Source organism: Misgurnus anguillicaudatus, chromosome 11 (genome assembly GCF_027580225.2).
Source record: "Misgurnus anguillicaudatus chromosome 11, ASM2758022v2, whole genome shotgun sequence".
Lineage (NCBI taxonomy): Eukaryota > Metazoa > Chordata > Actinopteri > Cypriniformes > Cobitidae > Misgurnus > Misgurnus anguillicaudatus.
This window is the reverse complement of record NC_073347.2, coordinates 3,070,518-3,090,740: the sequence shown is the minus strand read 5'-3', so window position 1 is coordinate 3,090,740 and position 20,223 is coordinate 3,070,518. Positions and strand designations below refer to the sequence as shown.

Here is a 20,223-nt window from a genome sequence, read left to right as displayed (position 1 = left end):
TTACTTTCACATTCAAGTCATTTCTAGTTTTGTTAGCCATTACAAGTTATCCTATATAGGGTTAATTTTGAGTGAACTGTGCAGGCACACACTAATGTAATCATGTAATAGAGAATCTGCAATCTTCTCTTTTAAAATAAGTTTTTGTCCTAACCAGGGCAGCCATGATTGTTTAGTTTTTTTGACGTCGGGTACTGGGTGGCTCCACCCACATAAAAGTGACTGACTGATTTTGATGTTCAGTGTAAAAGTGGTCATCATACTGATAGTTGTTGTTGTTTGTCAGTGTTCCTGCATTGATAAAGGTTCATGGTGCTCATCTGAAGGCTAGTGCTGCCATGGTCCGACTGCGACTCTATGACATACTGGCACTACTGCCACCCAAGACATATGAAGGTAAGTCTTTCTAATTTTAAGCATAAAACTGTCAGGGGGCGTGCACACCAAAGCATTTAAACACAGCTGAAAATGGCTGGCGGACTGTAGGCGCTTGCCGACTTTAGGCGCTTGCAGAATGTATGCACTTTCCGACTGTAGGCGCTTTCCGAATGTAGACGCTTGCTCGCGTTTTTTTAGCTAAGCACTTTTGTTGCTATGATACTTCTGCTTTGTTTATCAGTTATTGAACAATGCCCCAGTTGGTTGTTGTGATATTTGTCCCACCCCTTTACTGTGATTGGGGGTGTGCACACCAAAGCGTTTAAACACAGCTGAAAACGCCTGGCGGACTGTAGGTATTTGCCGACTGTAGGGGTTTGCCGTTTGGCGACTGTAGGCGTCTGCCGACTGTAGGCGCTTGCCGACTGTAGGCACTTGCAGGATGTAGGGGCTTGCTTGCTTTTTTTAGCAAAGCACTTTAGTTGCTATGATACTTCTGCTCTGTTTATCAATTATAAACTTTCACAGCACATAACACGTTGCTCCTTTCCTGGAGTTTAGCTGGTTCATTAACACGTGTTGTGTTTGTTTAGGGTCTGAACGATGCGTCAGTTGGTTGTTGTGATATTTGTCCCACCCCTTTACTGTGAATGGACAGCCGATGAGAAGTAACATTGATGAGCTGAGTGTTTTTTATCCAAAATTTTTCAATTCCAGTAGCGCGTGTTTTTGTGGCAATCGCGCCACCCAATGTGCATTATTCACATCACCCAGCATCTATTCGTGCTTTTTATGTAATCTACTTGCGCAAATTGTTGAATTTGCATTTGGTGTGTACGCCCCTTTAGACTTATAAAATAATAGCTGATAATGATTATAAAATGATCAACAGGTAGTTTTAATGCCCTGCTGAGGGAGTTGGTGGCAGAGTTCACCTTGACAGATAACTCTGCCAACACCACGACCTCTCTGCTGCGCTCACTGTGTCATTATGATGACAGTGTGCTGATGGGCTCGTGGTTACAGGAAACAGATCACAAGTCCATTGAAGATCAGGTAATCACGGCTAATGCTACTTTAAAGCCAGAGTCATACAATCATACACTTTAAATCTAAAAACAAACTGCATACAATACAAACAAATTAGTTGTGTTAAAATGTAGAAATTACAAGACATAATGCACCTTTCCTACATTATGGTGTGGATTTTAGTGCACCATTATTTTATGGAGTGCTTGCACTGTGAACAACCCACTGCACCGACTTCCTTGTTGATTGAGATTTGTCTAGGTTTCAAATGAGCTTTTTGTTTTCGACCAGCTGCAACCCAACAGCGCATCCGGCAGTGGAGCTCTCGAACACGACCCGTCATCCATTTACCTGCGGGTTCCCGTCGGTGAGGCCGTCCCCGGACCTCTGCCTCTGGGTGTGTCTGTCATCGATGCGTCTGTCGCTCTGTTTGGAGTGGTCTTTCCACACGTCTCTTTCAAACACAGGTCTGATTGGCTATGGTTTTTGTTAATCAATAAGAACAAAATATTTACATGCAAAAGATGCATTACATCTAGTAAGAGGTGTTGGGCAGTAATGATTAGCTCTCAGCATGATCTTTAACTTCAGAGCATTAATGAGTGATGATGTTTTCATTTTTCTATTTTGTGTTCAAGGTTGCAAATGCTGGATCACTTTGCCGAATGCATTAAACAAGCTAAAGGTGTCCGTCAACAGGCTGTCCAGTTAAACATTTTCACCGCAGTGCTGAGCGCTCTCAAGGTTTCTTATAAACTTTCACAGCACATAACACGTTCCTCCTCTCCTGGAGTTTAGCTGGTTCATTAACACGTGTTGTGTTTGTTTAGGGTCTGGCAGAAAACAAGAGCAGCCTCGGCCCTGAAGAGGTGAGGAAGTCGGCTTTGGCACTCGTGATGGGGGCGCTGGATAACCCAAACCCCATCCTGCGCTGTGCTGCTGGAGAGGCTCTTGGCAGGATGGCACAAGTCGTAGGGGAAGCCTCATTCATTGCCAGGATGGCACAGCACAGCTTTGACAAGTACAGACTTGTATTGCTTGTAAAACACTTATTTTGTGTTTAATGTTCTAGTTCTGTACAGTCATATTTGTTTGAATACTGTATAATACGTCTTTTTTTCTAAACCATTCTGCACAGGCTGAAGTCGGCGCGTGACGTGGTTTCCAGGACGGGTCACTCTTTGGCTTTAGGCTGTCTGCATCGGTACGTTGGTGGCATCGGTTCTGGCCAGCACCTAAAGACCAGCGTAAGCATCTTGTTGGCTCTAGCACAAGATGCCACATGTCATGAGGTCCAGGTTAGAACTTGAGAGGATTATTATGAGTCTGGTTATTATGAGTCTAGCGTGCCTCTTCAGTGGTTTTCTTCTTTCAGACGTGGGCTCTGCATTCTCTGGCACTCATTGTGGACTCCAGTGGGCCCATGTATCGTGGTTATGTGGAGCCCACCCTGTCTCTGGTGCTGACTCTACTGCTGACCGTCCCACCCTCACACACGGAGGTCCATCAGTGTCTGGGTCGCTGTCTCGGAGCGCTCATCACCACCGTGGGCCCAGAACTGCAAGGTAACCGGTTTCATGACCTGAATGAACAAAATGTCAAAATCAACCTATTTAAAGTACTTCTGACATCTCTACCATCCACAGCGAAATCTCATTTGTCCATATTTGTGACAAACACTACATAAGTTATGACATGCTGACCCAAATGGTGAAACAGTAAGGATTGACTGTGATTGTTTCTTCTGAATGTTTGTGTTAGTAGGTTTACTTAGTCTGTTTATTTTCCTCAGGTAACAGCGGCACTATCTCTACGATCCGTTCGTCGTGTCTGGTGGGCTGTGCCATCATGCAGGATCATTCTGATTCGCTGGTTCAGGCTGCAGCCATCTCCTGTCTGCAGCAGCTTCATATGTTCGCCCCGCGCCACGTCAACCTGTCCAGCCTGGTGCCCACCCTCTGTGTATGACATAATAAATCATATCATTACACTACTATTTATATTACATACATATAGCATAATACATTTAAACTTTATCATCCTCAGTGTAGTCACACTGTTCCTAGGATTTGCAGAAATGTGCTCTTAACATATAATCATTTTGCTTCTTGAGGTTTTTCTTGTCGAAAATGAGTATGTTGGCACCATTAATATTTTCAGTCATTCAGACAAATGCTTTTTAAATCAAAAGATTTTTAAGATCATGGAAAACCTTCCAGTCACTTTTGTACACGAGTGTACGTCTGTCTTGTTCGGCCTATAGTAAATTAATATGCAAATGTGTTGGAAAATGCTGGAAAACTCCATGCTTGTATTTACTAGTATGTTTCTTTTTGTTTTCTTCAGGTGCACCTGTGCAGTTCTCATCTGTTATTACGGCGAGCCGCTGTGGCGTGTCTCAGGCAGTTAGCTCAGCGCGAGGCTGCAGAGGTCTGTGAATACGCCATGAGTCTGGCCAGGAGGGCTGGTGATGGCAAAGAAAACACCACTATCAGTATGTCTACAAACAGTACATCTCTGCTTGACATAACATTAAAGGAACAGTATGTAAGAAATGTATATCAATTAATCATAAAAATGGCCCTGATAGGTCACTAGACATTAAGAAATCATTTTCATTTCAAATACATATATAACTCACAACAGTGGTATGGCCAGGCACCTCTTACCCTCAAACAAGGTCAGAGCAAGCGCCCTCATTTAAAAACTGGAGTTGCAGCCCTCAACTGATGTTTATGTTGTCATGTTGTGTATTGGCCACCAGTTTTAGCCACAATCCTGTGTCATTGCATTGGAGCTTCATCTAGAGATCAGAATATCATATTGACTTTAGAGTGGGATCTTTTGACTTAACAACCACTCAAACCACCTTAGCAACCATTAAGAACGTCACAGTTAATGTAACTTCTAGTGGAGTGTTAGGGGCTGATCACACCAAAAGCGTTTATGGCAGTTGCAGGCGCCTTTTTTGAATGATATTCTATGGGCAGAGAGCATTTGTACTAGAGCTGTAATCGGGCCTTAAAAGTTAGGCCCGAAATGACCGGAGCCCGACAGAATGCAGCCCGAACCCGAACGTACATTTAGATTGACAGCTTTTTAAAAGCCCGAACCCGTTTACAGCCCGTCATTATTTAAATGTGTGCACACACACAGCTTTTGTCAAGAATGAGTAATTTACACAGGTTTTAACATTATTTATTCATTACTAATAATCTACACGCAAACTTGGAAGTTGAAACAAAGAAATAAAATAAGTCATCTGTAACATTGTAACATCTCATTCTAAATAGGCCTATGCAATACACTATAAATAGGCCAATAAAAAATATTATTTCTTAACGAATTAAATTAAGATAATACATTCTGAATTAAGATGGGTATTTGGCAATAACGAAATTAAGAGAAAGGCTCCGTGGGATTTGCGTCGGCACTTCTCTCCATTACTGCCAACATTAGTCTATATCCTCTGTCTAAATTATGTATTTAAGACTCAATTAATATTTAGTTATACATTGAAAAACCTTTACTCACCAAGATTAGGCTACATGTTTTTGATGAGGAAAATTATTAAATAAATGGCTTCAGCGCGGTCCTGCGTTACTGAACTTGACTGCTCATTTACCTCACTAAGCCGGAGCGGAAGCCCGAGCACGTGTAAAATGTTAGAAATGAAGCCCGAGCCCGTCGGGTTCGGGCAAAGATCTTCAGCTCTAATTTGTACGCGTGTATGTGCACCGAGCGCCTTGCGGTTTTTGCCGCCAGCCAAAGCACGTGCTTTTGAAAGAGCACTGAGAGCGGAGAAGCACCCGACATCATTCGCGTCTTTCCATTGTCCAATCGAATGAGGGAAGAGGCGGGCCTTACGTTGTGGTGAGTGAAATTTACAGTTGCTTTGAAGAACCGGACTCCACTCGCTCACTCTCTCCTGCGTGTTTGTGCACCTCTCATCCTCAAACAAGGCCAGAGCAAGCGTCATCTTTTTAAACTTTCCTCTAATATGACAGTTAACAGCAAAAGAGCGCTCACGCTTCACTATTTGATTAACAAGACAACTGACTCGGTGGTTGCTTAGCAATATAAAAAGCCTTGCGTTTCCAAGCGTTTAAAGCACGTTTGGTGTGACTAGCCCCTTAGTTAGTTAATCGCTCTGAACACCATAGAAACTGCATACCAGCACAGCTGTATTGTCGTGGTGAATTTGTGTTTTTCTTTGTTTGTTTTAGATCTGAACATCACAGAGACCGGGTTAGAAGGGGTTCTGTTTGGAATGCTGGACCGTGAGACCGACAGGAAGTTGTGTTCGGACATTCACGATACATTGGGCCACATGCTGTCCTCCCTGGCTGTAGAGAAACTTCCTCATTGGCTGAAACTCTGCAAAGACGTGCTGGCGGCTACTACAGGTGACACATCTGTTTGATTGGGGTTTGCAGTCATGTTAAGTCATTTGTATAACCACGTTTTTACTACAAATACCATGTTTTCTGTAGCAAAAATAGGTTTAAGTTTTTTTTTTTTTTTGAAGTAACAGGTCCAGGTGATCTGGACCCAGCTCTTACATTCAGTTTATCTGCCAAAGTTCTCTTCTCAAACAGACTTTGCTGGAGATTAGAGGTCGACCGATATGGCTTTTTCTCTGGCCGATGCCGATATTTAGAAATCAGGGCAGCCGATGGCCGATATGTTTGGCCGATTTTCTATATGTACATAATAATCAAAATGTTGTTCTTATCATTAGCAGATATTTTAAATGTAAAAATGTCACTATTTAAGTCAAAGTATTTTAAAAAATGATGACTGGTCTTTCTGAAGAGTTTTACAACCTCTTCTGCAGCATGCATTTATCAAACTTACCTGACACTCTGCTGTCATCATCTTTCATCAGTTTTTATCATGGCTTTTATTGCTTTGTAGGATAAAATCCTTATTTGGTAGACCTGATAAATTATTTATTCATCATAAAGTTAACACAGTAAATGTCTATGTTTTTTAAGTTGAGACTGTTATTTAGGGCAAATCTTTCTAAACACATTTACATTCTCATTTCTGAGGCGCTATAAGTGACTGACAGTGACGTCTTGTGAGTTTAGTGTTGGGACAGATCTGTTGTTTCAACCGTTCATTCAAACGAATCCATTCAAAGGAGTCAGTTCGCGAATCGGACGCGCTGTGTTCTAATCCAGGCTGAGCAGCGCAAAACTGTAAACAAAGTGTTACTGTAACAACACAAAAAAACATTTTCTCGGTGGATATCGCCATCAAGTCAGTTTTGTTTTGAGTAATAAAAGCAGGGAGACAGAAAGCGTGTGCGTGCGGCTCTTCTCTCTCTATCACGCAAACAAAGATCATCATCACTCATTAATCACATGAAATGAGCCTAATCTTTGCACGGACAGTGCACCGCGAGACATAAGCCGTCGCGCTGTTGTACTGGCTGCTTAATTCGCGCAATCCCGCCATCGTTTGTTAAAGCTGTTTGTGAACAAGGCACGGCTGCACACACACAGGAGTGATCTGCTTGCAGCAAGAGGCAGCGTCACAAGTTCTACAACAGCGCTTAGGTGCCCGCAGATGCGCCTGCATATTAATCGGCCTAATTTTGCAGCTAAATCGGCCAAAGCCGATTTTTTAAAATATGCCAAAAATCGGCCAATTAATCGGCCGGCCGATAAATTCGGTCGACCTCTACTGGAGATTGCCCAGAAAGTCCACGTCATGAAGTGAAAACTGCGCTCTTATCTCTCAGTGCTAAATTTAGAAGTTTGGGACAATAGAGAAATTGCCCATCTCAGATCAGATTTGAGTATGCCGATTGGCTAAATTTGATGTCATATCATAATATGCGTTTACTTCTTGACTCAGCAATTGGCTAAACATTTACAAAGACCCGTCTTTACTAACACAATGACCCGCCTCCACGGCTGAACTTGAGATGGGCAGACAGGAAGAGGGAACATATGGGGAAAGCAAATATTTTTTCACAGACGATTTCTATCATGTCACATCATATACTTATACATTTATGTAATTGTATTATTTTGTGTGTGAGGCATGGATGGCGGTGCCCTCTGTTAACCAGCCACCACTGAATATTAGTAATGAATAAAGAACTTTGAAGATGTTTAGAATGTCCTGAATGGCTGAGCAACAGAACGATGCACACAATTTGACCTGTTGTATTGTACACAATTATCATGTCAGATTTTAAAGGGGTCATATTATGATATTTTTTTTAAGATGTAAAATCTTCAGAAGGCTTATGGAAAGTTTCAGCTCAAAATACCCCACAGATCATTTATTATAACCTGTCCAAAATGCCCCTATTTGTGTGGGAGCAAAAACACACCGTTTTAATGTCTGTACCTTTTATATGCAAATGAGATACAGCTCCTCACTTCCTTACTAACAGACAGTGAGCGCTTTAGTTAAAATAAATCTGATTAATACAGTCTCATGCAATAGTATGTAGTGGACACAGAGTACAACTATCTGAGGGTTGAAACTATGGTAATGCTGGACTGTTAGTGGGTGGGGCTTTATCAATGTGATCTCACATTGATAAGAGAATCAAAATGGCATGTCTAATGAGACTGCTTTGGTTTAATGGGAATTAAAAAACAATACGCATGTGGATTGTTTTCATCGTAGGGTGGTTGTGTTCACACACTGCTAACACACATTATGTCCAAACTGCATAATAGGTGCCCTTTAATTGACTCTATAGCCATTATACAGAGAATTGTCTCTTTTCCTTCTGCATTAGATATTGTAGTTGACCCAGTTAGTCCTATACACTTCTCCTAACATTTAATTGAACCTTACCTACATCATACTGAAAGTAAAAATGTGCATCCAACATCATATCCAAACTCAGGAGTGAACGCTGATCAAGCTTTTATTTAATGTGTTGCAGAGGTTGGTGGAACCGTTACGTCTGATGGCAGACGAAAGGAAGAAGATGAAGACTCTGAGAAGAAGGATGAGATGGATGATGACATCATGTTTACATCACTGGGTCAGGACGACAAGTCCAAACCTTCTGTGGCCCCTCGCTGGGTCACGCGTGTATTTGCTGCTGACTGTTTGTGCCGCATCATTAATCTGTGTGAAAATGCAGATAAAGTCCACTTTGACTTGGCGGCGGCCCGTATTGCCAAGACTAAAAATCCTGCAGGTAAAAGTCAAAGACTTGCTGTGCACAGTAGTTACCAATGTAAATGTGTGATATTGCATAATTTCAATTACATCAAATCTGTTTTGGATATTAGCCTATTGGCTAATTGCTAATTCCTCATGTTGTAAGCATGTTTAGTTTTTGTTTGTGTAAGGTCTTGATCATGTGATGTTTTCTCTCCAGGTGACTTTCTGGTGCTGCACTTGTGTGATCTGATTCGTATGGCCTTCATGGCTGCGACCGATCACAGTAACCAGCTGCGTATGGCCGGTCTACAGGCACTGGAGGACATCATTAAGAAGTTTGCCACTGTGCCTGAACCTGAGTTTCCTGGTCATGTGATACTGGAGCAATACCAGGCCAATGTAGGTGCACTCACTTATAGAAATGTCATTCATTCATTCATTCATTCATTATTAGTTCTGCACAATTATTTCATTATGAGTTTGGATGCAACAGTAATTTTGTTATGCAATGGGTTTTAAAACTCAATATTAGGTGGAGAAAAGTGTGAAAATGATGGCTCAGCTCACAGTAGCACTTAGGTTTGAGGTGTTTTTATTTACAGGTGCAGAATTGAAAATATAGAATCCAGTATTTGGCGGTGCATTTACAAAACAATTGATGGAGAAGAAGGAGAAAACAGAAAAACATACTTGTATATAAAATATACATAAACAGATGATTCATTTTATATATAGTAGTGCTGCCTCACGATTAGTCGCGACTAATCGTTTGCAGAATAAAAGTTTTTGTTTACATAATAAATGTGTGTGTACTCCGTATAATAATTATGTTTATATAAATACACACAAATAAATGTATAATTTTAAGAAAAAAAATATTTATATAATAAATATTTATATTTATATATAATATAGATTATATATAAATATAAACATGTATATACACATACAAATGTTTCTTAAATATATACATGCATTTGTGTATGTGTATTTATACATAATTATTATACACAGTACACACACATATATTATGTAAACAAAAACTTTTATTCTGCAAACGATTAGTCGCGACTAATCGTGAGGCAGCACTAATATATAGCACATTGCTCCTCCCATTTTGGAGCATAGATGTATATTGTAGATATTTCAATGCACTTCAAATACATTATATACTTAGATATATATGCTATTTTGCAAACATCCACATTATTGGTCTTAGAGAAGTCTTACATGATCTATAACAACTGAGATTATCTGCTTACAAAACAGCATAAATATGATCACTTGCCCCATCACAAATCAACACGCAGTGCTGCTCAGGAGTGTATTAAATCTACATACTTACGAGCACTCGGCTTTGCCATCGACGCAGCACCCGCCATCTCAAAGACCGCCTCTGTGTTTTACATCATCTGTTATGAAGAAAATGCATTAGCCTTGAGAATCTTAAAATGAATATGGTGGTGTTTTTAACATGTCAAAATCTAAATTTTAATTAAGATTTTGGCATAATTATGCAGCCTTATCATTCAGTCAATCATTTGATATGTGAAAGGTGCCAAAATTAAAAAGGTCCTATGGGTTTCCTTTTTTTTAACAAATCAGTGTTCTTCCTTTTTTAATTCATTTCTGTTGAATTGATGCTGTGATGTTGTGTAACATATCCACTTAAAATGTGAAGAGTATGTGCATTTATAATAAAGTTTCGTTTTTACAGGTAGGTGCGGCACTCCGACCGGCATTTTCAGCAGATACACCTTCAGACATCACAGCCAAAGCCTGTCAGGTGAATTTCTAGACATTCTGTAGTGACCAAAAATTCAATACCAGTGTATTTTGTTCAGTTAAATATCCAGCTTCATGACTCAAACAGATGTTAGATGTGATCCAGAGAGTCTGTCAAAGAAAAAAAATCCAATTGGAAAATGCCGAGAAGTGTGCGAATGTCAGGTCTTGATTTAAATGCTCTGTGTGGCTTTTTGTATTCGTGTACATAGGTGTGCAGTGCCTGGATAGGAAGCGGTGTCGTCAGTGATCTGAATGACTTACGTCGTGTCCACAATCTTTTAGTCTCCTCTCTGGACAAAGTTCAGGCTGGCAAAGGCCAATCCAGTCAGCTTTACAGCGAGAGCGCCACCACCATGGAGAAGTTAGCTGTGCTGAAAGCATGGGCAGAGGTAAAGCAGAGGAGGCTTGCTTGGCACAATCATTGCAGTCTATAAGACAAAACTTATCTCACGCTCCCTGTTGTTAGGTGTTTGTAGTGGCTATGAATATAAAGAAGGAGTCTCAGTCCAGAACGGCCTGTGAGGAAGATGAGGAAGAGGAGGAGAGAGATGAAGATGTTCTTCCTCCAGACAGTCTGATGACATTAGTTGAGCCCGAGCTGCCGTCTCTCAGTCGTCTGTGGCTGGCCGTGTTGAGAGATTATGCGCTGCTAACTCTGCCTGCTGAATTCTCCAGCCAGCTGCCACCTGAAGGTAATAAACTATCCAGATTAACTAATTTCACCTGATCTAAATCCACGATCAGTCACACCTGCTTGGCTCAAGTTTTGAATTATTGTTTTTAGTTGTTGAATAGAAAGTAATACCATTTATTTATTTAATCACAGGAGGCGCCTTTTACACCCCAGAGACTATAGATATGGCACGTCTTCATTATCGTAACTCATGGGCACCTATCCTGCACGCTGAGGCGTTGTGGCTCAGTAGCACAAGTTTCGGGACTGTTGAAGAGACCGCAGAGAGCAAGAGTGGACCCATCAAAGGGCCTGTAGTGACTCCAGCGCCCAGCAAAAACGCAGAGGATCTTGTGAAGGACAAACTGCACCTTCTTCTAGGTAACGCATCTGCTTCACCTTTATTCATGCTTGTTATATTCAGTCGTGTAAATGTCGGCGCTCTGACTGACTCTTTTTTTTTTTTGTCAGGTATCAGCATTGAATTTCTGTGTTTTCCTCGTGCCGAGGAGCCCATTGAAGATGTGATGTCATGTCTGCGTGCTCTGTGCACACTCCTCGACTCACCCAGCGCTCGCACACACATCGCAGAGGACCAGGTCAGTGTTATTAACATACGGCTTCTTTCTTTATCTCTTTATTTTCAGTACATTAATGAACAGTAAATCGTTTGGTCACTTGGCTGATTCCTGGCTTGTTTGCAGTTGTTGGCTGTGGAGTTGTTGAATGTGCTTCATCGGCTGTTGTTAACACGTGATCCGCCCAGTGTGCAGCTGCAGGTGATCGCAGTCGTACAGAAAAGCATCCACGCGGCCCAAGAGCACCTGGAGCGCATGAAGAGCAACAAGACTGAGTTTAACCATTCTGATTTTACTTCAAAGATGATGTTACACAGTTTCTGCCCAATTCATGTTACTCTTGAGAGTAGTATTGCATCCTTCATATCTCAGAAGAGTCTTTAGTTTGATCAGATTTCTAAAAGGTAAATTCAGCTGTACTGCTACTTTCTAAAAACCGCTGAGCTCCTGGAGGTGTATCACGGGGAGGAGCGAGTCACGAGCATGCAACACACAAAACAGCATCGCATTATTCCTTGATTCACTTTACATTAACATTAGGGATGTTCATATCAGGTAATTTTCCCGACCGACAACTGCAGCTTATTAACCGAACATTAACCGTTAACTTTTAAGATTTTAATATTAAATTGTTGTTGAGTAATAAATAGTTGACGGTTGTCTGTGACCTGGTAAAAATAAAACATTTTATTTCATTTGAACGTGCAAACAGCAGCAACAGATCAACAACAGAACCAGGATTCACACATTATCAGATATTCATGCAACATTACCTCATCAAAGAGCACGCGACCAGTCCAGATGATTAATATCCAAAAAGGGCAGATTGCCTCTTTTTCATCTACCCCAGCGGCCATTTCTAAAGCAGAACGCATTTAAAAAAAGATTTGCTTTTGCGTCATCTTTCTTCAGTTGTGCAAAAAGAGAGATGTTTATGGTCAGGCCATCAGCGTCTGACCATACGCTGTCTCCATCTCGCGCACAATTGGACAGACCCTGTCATCTTGCATGCACACCATATTCATAAACTGACAATGTTAATCGGTCATAAATTCTTACCTTCGGTTAAAGGAATATTCCATTTTCTTAAAAGAAAAATCCAGATAATTTACTCACCACCATGTCATCCAAAATGTTGATGTCTTTCTTTGTTCAGTCGAGAAGAAATTATGTTTTTTGAGGAAACATTGCAGGATTTTTCTAATTTTAATGGACTTTAATAGAGCCCAATATTTAATACTTAACTCAACACTTAACAGTTTTTTCAAAGGACTATAAACGATCCCAAACGAGGCATAAGGGTCTTATCTAGCGAAACGATTGTCATTTTTGACAAGAAAAATAAAACAGATCCACTTTTAAACCACAGCTTCTCGTCTAGATCCGGTCGTGATGCGCCATCGTGACCCCACGCAATACGTCTTGACGTCAAGTGGTCACAGAGGACGAACGCGAAACTCTGCCCCAGTGTTTACAAGTTTGTTGAAAGAGGACCGTTCCGACGTTGTTGTATGTCAACTGATACTAATTAATATCTTTGTGTCAGTTTATTGTTTAAAATGGTCCGCAAATGTGCGTTTTATATATGTAACACGTGACCTCCCTACGTCACTACGCATTTACGTTAGGTCGCGCTGGACTGAACCTAGACGAAAAGTTGTGGTTTAAAAGTGTATATTTGTTTTTTTTTGTCTAAAATGACAATCGTTTCGCTAGATAAGACCCTTATGCCTCGTTTGAGATCGTTTATAGTCCTTTGAAACTCTGTTGAAGGAAGCTGTTAAGTGTTGAGTTAAGTATTAAATGTTGGGCTCTATTAAAGTCCATTTAAGTAAGAAAAATCCTGCAATGTTTTCCTCAAAAAACATAATTTCTTCTGGACTGAACAAAGAAAGACATCAACATTTTGGATGACATGGTGAGTAAATTATCTGGATCTTTCTTCCAAGAAAATGGAATATTCCTTTAACGGTTAAACGGTCAATATGAACATCCCTAGTTAACATTATATACACTTACATGCCAATAAGACTAAGACATTTGATGCAGTTTTACTTGCTGCCTGCGATTCAGACTCCTGATCAGGATCTTTTATCGCTGAGACCGCTCCATCTGCAAATCCAGCTTTAAACTGGTTATAAATCATTCATCACCGGGAACAAAAAAGTACACTTGCACAACTCTCCTGGAAAAACAAACTGCATCCACTGTTTCGTAGTTGTGTTCTTTGGGAATCTGAACAAGGTTATATTACCCTCGCAATCAAACACACATTTCTTCTGTGATTTTGTGATTTAAAAGCAAAACGACAAATCTTTATCTAGTAAATTCTGTGCAGCGCTGCTGTTGACTTTCATAACCCGAATGAAGCATGTTAATGGGCTTGATCGTGCTCTCTCGCTCTGGGGTTCTTTTCCCAAATGCACCGTTATCCAACTATGGTCACAAGTTCTGTCGTTCCCAAAACCATTGTTCCAGTGGAAATTTGCAAACTGCATCGCAAACATGTGTGGTTGTAACTACAGCTGTCCGGCTGTGATTAAAAGCATAGTTCCTTATTATTATGACTTGTAGACTTTAATTCATCATGCTATTGAACAAAATAAGCAAGTAACATGCAGTGTGACCCGCTCTGGAGAAATAAGTCGGAAGTCGCAACGTTCCATTTTTAAAATATGGGCCGATAATGTGGATAAAAAATGAAATTATAAAAAAAGCTAATTTCAAAGAACAGACATTCAAAAATAATTTCATAAAGTTTCGAAGTCCAAATAATTGAAAAAAGGTATTTAAATGACTTTTAAAGTTGAAAAAGTTTGACTAAATTCGATGGAAAAGCTTTCTGTGCAGAAGTTTATTTTGATACAATGTCAAAACGACACTTGAAGCGGACCGGGACCTCATTGATTTCACATCTCAAAAAGAAATCAAACCACAAAAGAACTTAAAAGCGAACCGTACTCAGACGTGGTCTGAGTTTGGGTCCCTTTTGGGGGTCTGAAATCACTTGGTTTGTTCACATATACACCCTGAACTGCTCTGAGAGCGTTTGCAGGGCTCAAATCAACTAGGTGTGTAAACATCCTAAATTAAGGTAAAAAGAATCAGTCTTCCTTAACAATGTATGTTATTTACAGCAACAATCTGCCATTTAAATCGATTGAAAGAGATGAATAAGTACTCCACGTCCCACGTGACATCATCAACTATATTGTTGAATCATCATGGTTCAAATGATGAATGTGAGAAGTTACATCCAGATGTTTTACTTCATTATTGTTAGTGATATGAAATCTAATTTAACGTGAAATGATCATTTGTGCTGATGTGTGTTTGGATAGCTGTAGAGGATGCTGGAGAGCAGGTGTCAGTGCTCGGTGAAGGTGGTGAGACCGGTGAACTTCTGCCAGGAAAATCTCTGGTGTTTGCTGCTATGGAGCTGCTGGTTTTTATCTTGGTGCGTCACCTGCCTCAGCTGAAGGAGAAAGATAGTGATGATGTCAGACCGTCCATCTGTCTGAATCTTTCTGATGACAGCAGTCGACTGGTGGCTGCTACAGTCACAGCTCTTGCCGAGTTACCTTCACTATGTTCACCTGCAGGTACAAACAAACACTCGCTCACTTTTAAACCTTTTAAGGTTATTTTGTGTTCTTCAGTTTTTGTATGACGGGTTTATAATATGAGAGTTTTTATTGTTATAGGAAGTATGACCATCCTGCCCACAATCCTGTTTCTCATCACTGGTGTCCTGCGAGAGACGGCAGTAAAAACATCAGATAACTCTGTCCCGGTCCCTGTATCTGCAGCCCTGCAGGGCATTAAAATCATCTTGAGTTCTCCAGCGGCGGCGGCGCGTCATCAGAAGAATCAGACGCACTGGAGCTCTCTCATCAGGAGCAGTTTAGCCACAATACTGGAGGACTCACAGCCTGGTCAGATGATATACTGTCATATATCTCTCTGTTTGAAATCCTTGAATCTTTATGATCTGATCTGATCTGTTGTGATCTTTCTGTTGTAGGATCCAGTGTAGATGAAGTGAGTCTGTTGACAGCGATTACTCTGTTTTTACTGTCAGCCAGCAGTGAGCTGGTCGGTGTCTCTGTTCTGCAGAAGGGCTGTATCGATCGTTTCAGACATGGACTTAATTCCTCTGATCCCTGGGTAAGTTACACCAGAATAATCACAATTTTACCTCTGTATTTTCTATACAGCATTTCTGCTACAGAGTAATATAGGCAAATGTATATAAAAACTGTAACACTTTACAATACGGTTCATTAGTTAATCACTGAGGGGCCGTGCACACCAAAGCTTTTACGCCCACGGCCGGCGCACATTTTCAATTGTTTCCAATGGAACCAGCATTTTGCGTTTTTTTTTTGCGCTCGGCGCTGAGCGTCGAGAGTTGAAAGAGATTCATCTTTGGGTGAAAAGCTGCGCTCGTCAATGTCAGCTCTCACACGGCCGTCCAATCACAGTGGAGGAGGGGCAGGACAAGTATCACAACAACCAACTGGCTCACAGCTTAAGTATCATAACTAGCAAAGCGCTCGGCTGAAGAAAGCTGGAAAAACAGCTGGCAATTGGTGTCTGCCAGGCGTTTTCAGACGCGTTCAAAAGTTTTGGTGTGCACAACCCCTTAGGGTAGGGAAATGAAGGCCTTCATAGGCTGCTCATTCACAGCTATACTTAAAACAACACCAAAGAGTTTTTTTACCTTAAAATAACATTTCCAAAAAAGCTTCAGTCGTTCATCCACTCGAAACAGGGTGAACGGCACTTTCACATTCGCTTCGCAGCCCTCTATCGGCCAAAACCGCACTAAAGAAGTTTCCAACTAACGGGTCGCGGTCCTGTAGTTCGAGTGAAAACTACAAAACCTTGCTTTACGGCAGACCTACAATCCAATCAGAGCCAGCTATGCTGCAGTATTTATGACAGTGGTAATGAACAATTATGCTTCTAACCTGTAGGGGGAGCAAAGAGCAAAAACTCTTTAGTGTTGCTTTAAAAACATCACCTCTGAAAAAGCAAAGTAAAATATATGAAATAGGATTTTAAACATATCACACTACTGCAAAGGTTTGGATTTAAAGCTAGTATAGTATTTGAATCAGGACAGATGTGGAAAGAGCAGGGGATCCGACCAAAAGTTAGGGATATTTTGTTAAAATGAGAAGGTTTATTTTTATTATTTTAATGATGTTTTGAAACCGAGATAAATTGTGTTTTTGAAAGGGGTTGTTAAGGGTTAGATGAGGAGTATTTCTGTGATGTTTAGGGAAGAAGAGAGCTGGGACTTCAAGGGTTATAGGCAGCGCTCAGGGGAAGTGAGGGGTAAATAAAACAAAATCTATCCATCACTCGTATGATCTCAATTGTTTCTTTGTGTGTTCCTTAGGCTACTGTACTTTCCGGACTATAAGCCGTACCGGAGTATAAGCCGCATCATTAAAAAAGGCGTCATTAAGATGAAAAAACCTATATATAAGTCATAGTAGACTATACGTCGTGTTTATTTAGAAAATTATTTCACAAAATCCAGGCCGAAGAACAGACATTTAATCTGGAAAGGCGAGTTATTCAACTAAACAATCGCAGACGGAACAGCAGGCTAAATAAATGTCTGTATGTTAAAGTAATATTATCAGTTATTTAAATAATAAACCATAGCATACAGAACTTACCTGCAAGGTTGAATAGTCTAAATTAACTAAACAAGCCAACTAGTGTGAAGTTCACATACTCGTCATTCCACATTACTTAATCTATTGTATTACATAAATACATATGGCACACCTGACTATAAGACGTAGCACCAGCCAAATTGTGAAAAAAAAAAAACGTGGCTCATAGACCAAAAATTAGGTATGTTAAATGAATAGATGCTTCTGAACTAGTTTGCATGGATGCAACTATTACACACACATATGCTCATAACAAAAAGGTGAAAGAAATAAGTAATAAATGGGTGACAACATGTTAATTGTAAGTCTAAATCTAAAATGTTTTAAGTGCTACACTGTCAAAGCTTTCACTTCACTCAATACCCTTACAAAAGTCATATTTATTGATACATGTCATTTGCACTCTCGCCATAAACGGCTATTAAACATGTGTTCCCCAATAAATAAATATGTAAGGAAAAATTGACAACCGGCTTTTGAATTACTTGAAAATTATGCAGAGTTGCATCACACATGTGTATTATTTTCAAATAATTAAAAGGTCAGGTCAGGTGTGCCTTTACAGAAAAATAAATAACACCCGTGGAACATTTATCAACCAATCAGAATAAAGCATTTTACAAACCTGTATAAGAAGAAATTACTTTATAAATAAGAAAAAATAAGACTCAATGTTAATCTGTCTTTAATGTTTGGTGATGTATTTATTTGTGTGTGATTTTACAGACTCAAGCTCGCTGTTATCAGCTCCTGCTGTCAGTGTTTCAGCACTCGTGCCGCAGTCTCTCTGTGCCGTATATCCACACATTAGCACCAGTGCTGGTGGAGAAACTCAAGGCCATTGAACACAGACGACCATCCACACCCGCTGAACTTCAGGCTGTACAGGAAGGGGTTAAAGTGTTGGAGAGCCTCGTGGCCATGGGAGAAGATCAGCACCGTAAGTCTTTACTAGACCATATTGACGATGGGGTGATAATGGCTAAATGTTTGGATAAGAGCTTTTTAAAAGTATACATGTGACATTTTAATTTGTTTCTGACTTATGACAGTACTAGTCAGTCATGGACAGTTAATGTACATTATTGCAATAATGTAATAAAACTTAATATAGAAACGGGAAGTTTCTCTTGACTTTAAAACCACTCAAACTCAATTGAACACTACTCATTAGTGACAACTGTGGTGCTTTGAGATATATTGTTAACTAATATTATGTTTAAAACATGTAGATCAATGATGGCTATACAGTTTGCCTTGACAGTAAGTCTTAGACGGTACTCATTTAAGTCTAGTTGTTCATGTGAGTGTGGAGAAGACAATATAATTGATTGTCCAGCTTCCTTATCTGACTCGGTTTATTTCATCTGTGACAGGCGTGCAGTTATTGGCTCTGCTGGTCCCGACTCTGGTTTCATATCTGTTAGATGATACGGCTTTCTCTTCAGCGTCTGTGAGCTCTAAGGGCCTGCATGAGTTTGCTCTTCAGAACCTCATGCACATAGGACCGCTCTACCCAGATGCCTTCAAGACTGTGATCGGAGCGGCACCAGAGCTGAAGATTCGTCTGGAGAGTGCCATCAGATCCAGACAAGCCAACAGTAAAGCCAAGGCAACAAGCAGACAGTCTCAGCAGAGCGTACAGGCCACACCCACCATCAAACTCAAAACCAGCTTCTTCTAAATCTTTCATTAAACGTCCCCGACACGGTGTGACGCCTTTATTTATTCAGTCTGACACACAAATAAAGTCAAATATGTTACAGTGAAATGGTTATGAAGACTTTATGGTTAAACGTTGTTGTTGTTGTTAAACGGTGCGTGCTGTTTGTAATCTCATAGTTTTTTCAAAACACACCGTCTGTCACTAACAGTCAATGAATGACATCCTTCACATAACACAGACAGACTGACGGTTGAATATTCCCATCAGCACATTCCTAAAGTTTTCATCATGTTTTTATGATCTATTTATTTAGATCGAGTTGAATGAATACTTCTGTATTTCTTTTACTGTCTAGTTTTAATTCACTCTTTTATTTTTCACAATTCTTCACAACACAAGTCAAGTGGTAAGTCTTCATGTATTTATAATTGTAAGTTTGTATGTATGAGGGCCAGTACAATGTTGTTTTAATTGTCAGACTGTAATGTTTTCCTTTTGCCTGCTATTCTTAAATTAAAATCGTATGAAAGATATAAACGTCTGGAAATATTGTCAATATTTCACAACTGACAGGACTTGCATTGAAGAGTTACACAGTTTTCATGCAGTAATTTTAGCAACTGTGTACTAGGGATGCACCGATATGGAAATTTTGCCCGATATCCGATAACTCTTTGTATTTGGGGGGCGATAACCTATATATATATATATATATATATATATATATATATATATATATATATTAGGCCGATAAATATTCAGATTATTTTCACAATGAAAAACTCCCAGACCGCAACAGGTGTCATCTTCGTGCTATGTCACAGAAAGCACCAATTAAAACTCCACATGGCCAGCAATGAGCAAGTGAAGTGGTTTAACAAACCAAAATAATCCATCATTTATCGGCTTTCATTTATCTGCTTAATTTTGCTATCAGACCGATAACCGGTAATATTAAAATAAGCAGTTATCGGCCAATAACGATATGTCGGCCGATATATCGTGCATCCCTACTGTGTACAAAATGTTTTTTTCTGCATCTTATTTTTTTACACTATGACTAAATAGGTGGGTGATTCTCACAAAACCATTGAAACACCACGGCACTAATGATTTTAGCTTTAAAATGTATAATACAGTTACATTAAAAAGCATCAGAATTAACACAATACTGTGTTCTACCTTGCACAATGTGTGATTTCAACATAAGAATTTATAATTGTAAATTTTATCTCATTTTCTGCTGAAATTCTCATTACCGCAATGTGTTCGGCT

General features: G+C 40.0%; 1 protein-coding gene across 1 annotated transcript in view; it reads left to right on the top strand.

Annotated features, from left to right (window-relative positions):
• heatr5b (HEAT repeat containing 5B) overlaps positions 1–19,485 on the top strand; it is a 30,601-nt gene extending 11,116 nt beyond the window's left edge. The window contains exons 14-36 of the mRNA XM_073872817.1: positions 287–396; positions 1,271–1,434; positions 1,699–1,874; positions 2,046–2,151; positions 2,238–2,428; positions 2,546–2,705; positions 2,783–2,972; positions 3,200–3,369; positions 3,754–3,901; positions 5,634–5,813; positions 8,324–8,584; positions 8,768–8,953; positions 10,272–10,336; positions 10,548–10,727; positions 10,805–11,030; positions 11,165–11,392; positions 11,483–11,610; positions 11,716–11,873; positions 14,947–15,191; positions 15,294–15,524; positions 15,614–15,756; positions 18,009–18,222; positions 18,659–19,485. Of these exons, the coding sequence (XP_073728918.1) occupies positions 287–396; positions 1,271–1,434; positions 1,699–1,874; positions 2,046–2,151; positions 2,238–2,428; positions 2,546–2,705; positions 2,783–2,972; positions 3,200–3,369; positions 3,754–3,901; positions 5,634–5,813; positions 8,324–8,584; positions 8,768–8,953; positions 10,272–10,336; positions 10,548–10,727; positions 10,805–11,030; positions 11,165–11,392; positions 11,483–11,610; positions 11,716–11,873; positions 14,947–15,191; positions 15,294–15,524; positions 15,614–15,756; positions 18,009–18,222; positions 18,659–18,966 (4,168 nt within the window). The 3' untranslated portion in view covers positions 18,967–19,485. The remainder of the gene's footprint in view (positions 1–286; positions 397–1,270; positions 1,435–1,698; positions 1,875–2,045; positions 2,152–2,237; positions 2,429–2,545; positions 2,706–2,782; positions 2,973–3,199; positions 3,370–3,753; positions 3,902–5,633; positions 5,814–8,323; positions 8,585–8,767; positions 8,954–10,271; positions 10,337–10,547; positions 10,728–10,804; positions 11,031–11,164; positions 11,393–11,482; positions 11,611–11,715; positions 11,874–14,946; positions 15,192–15,293; positions 15,525–15,613; positions 15,757–18,008; positions 18,223–18,658) is intronic.
• Positions 19,486–20,223: the final 738 nt, after the last annotated feature.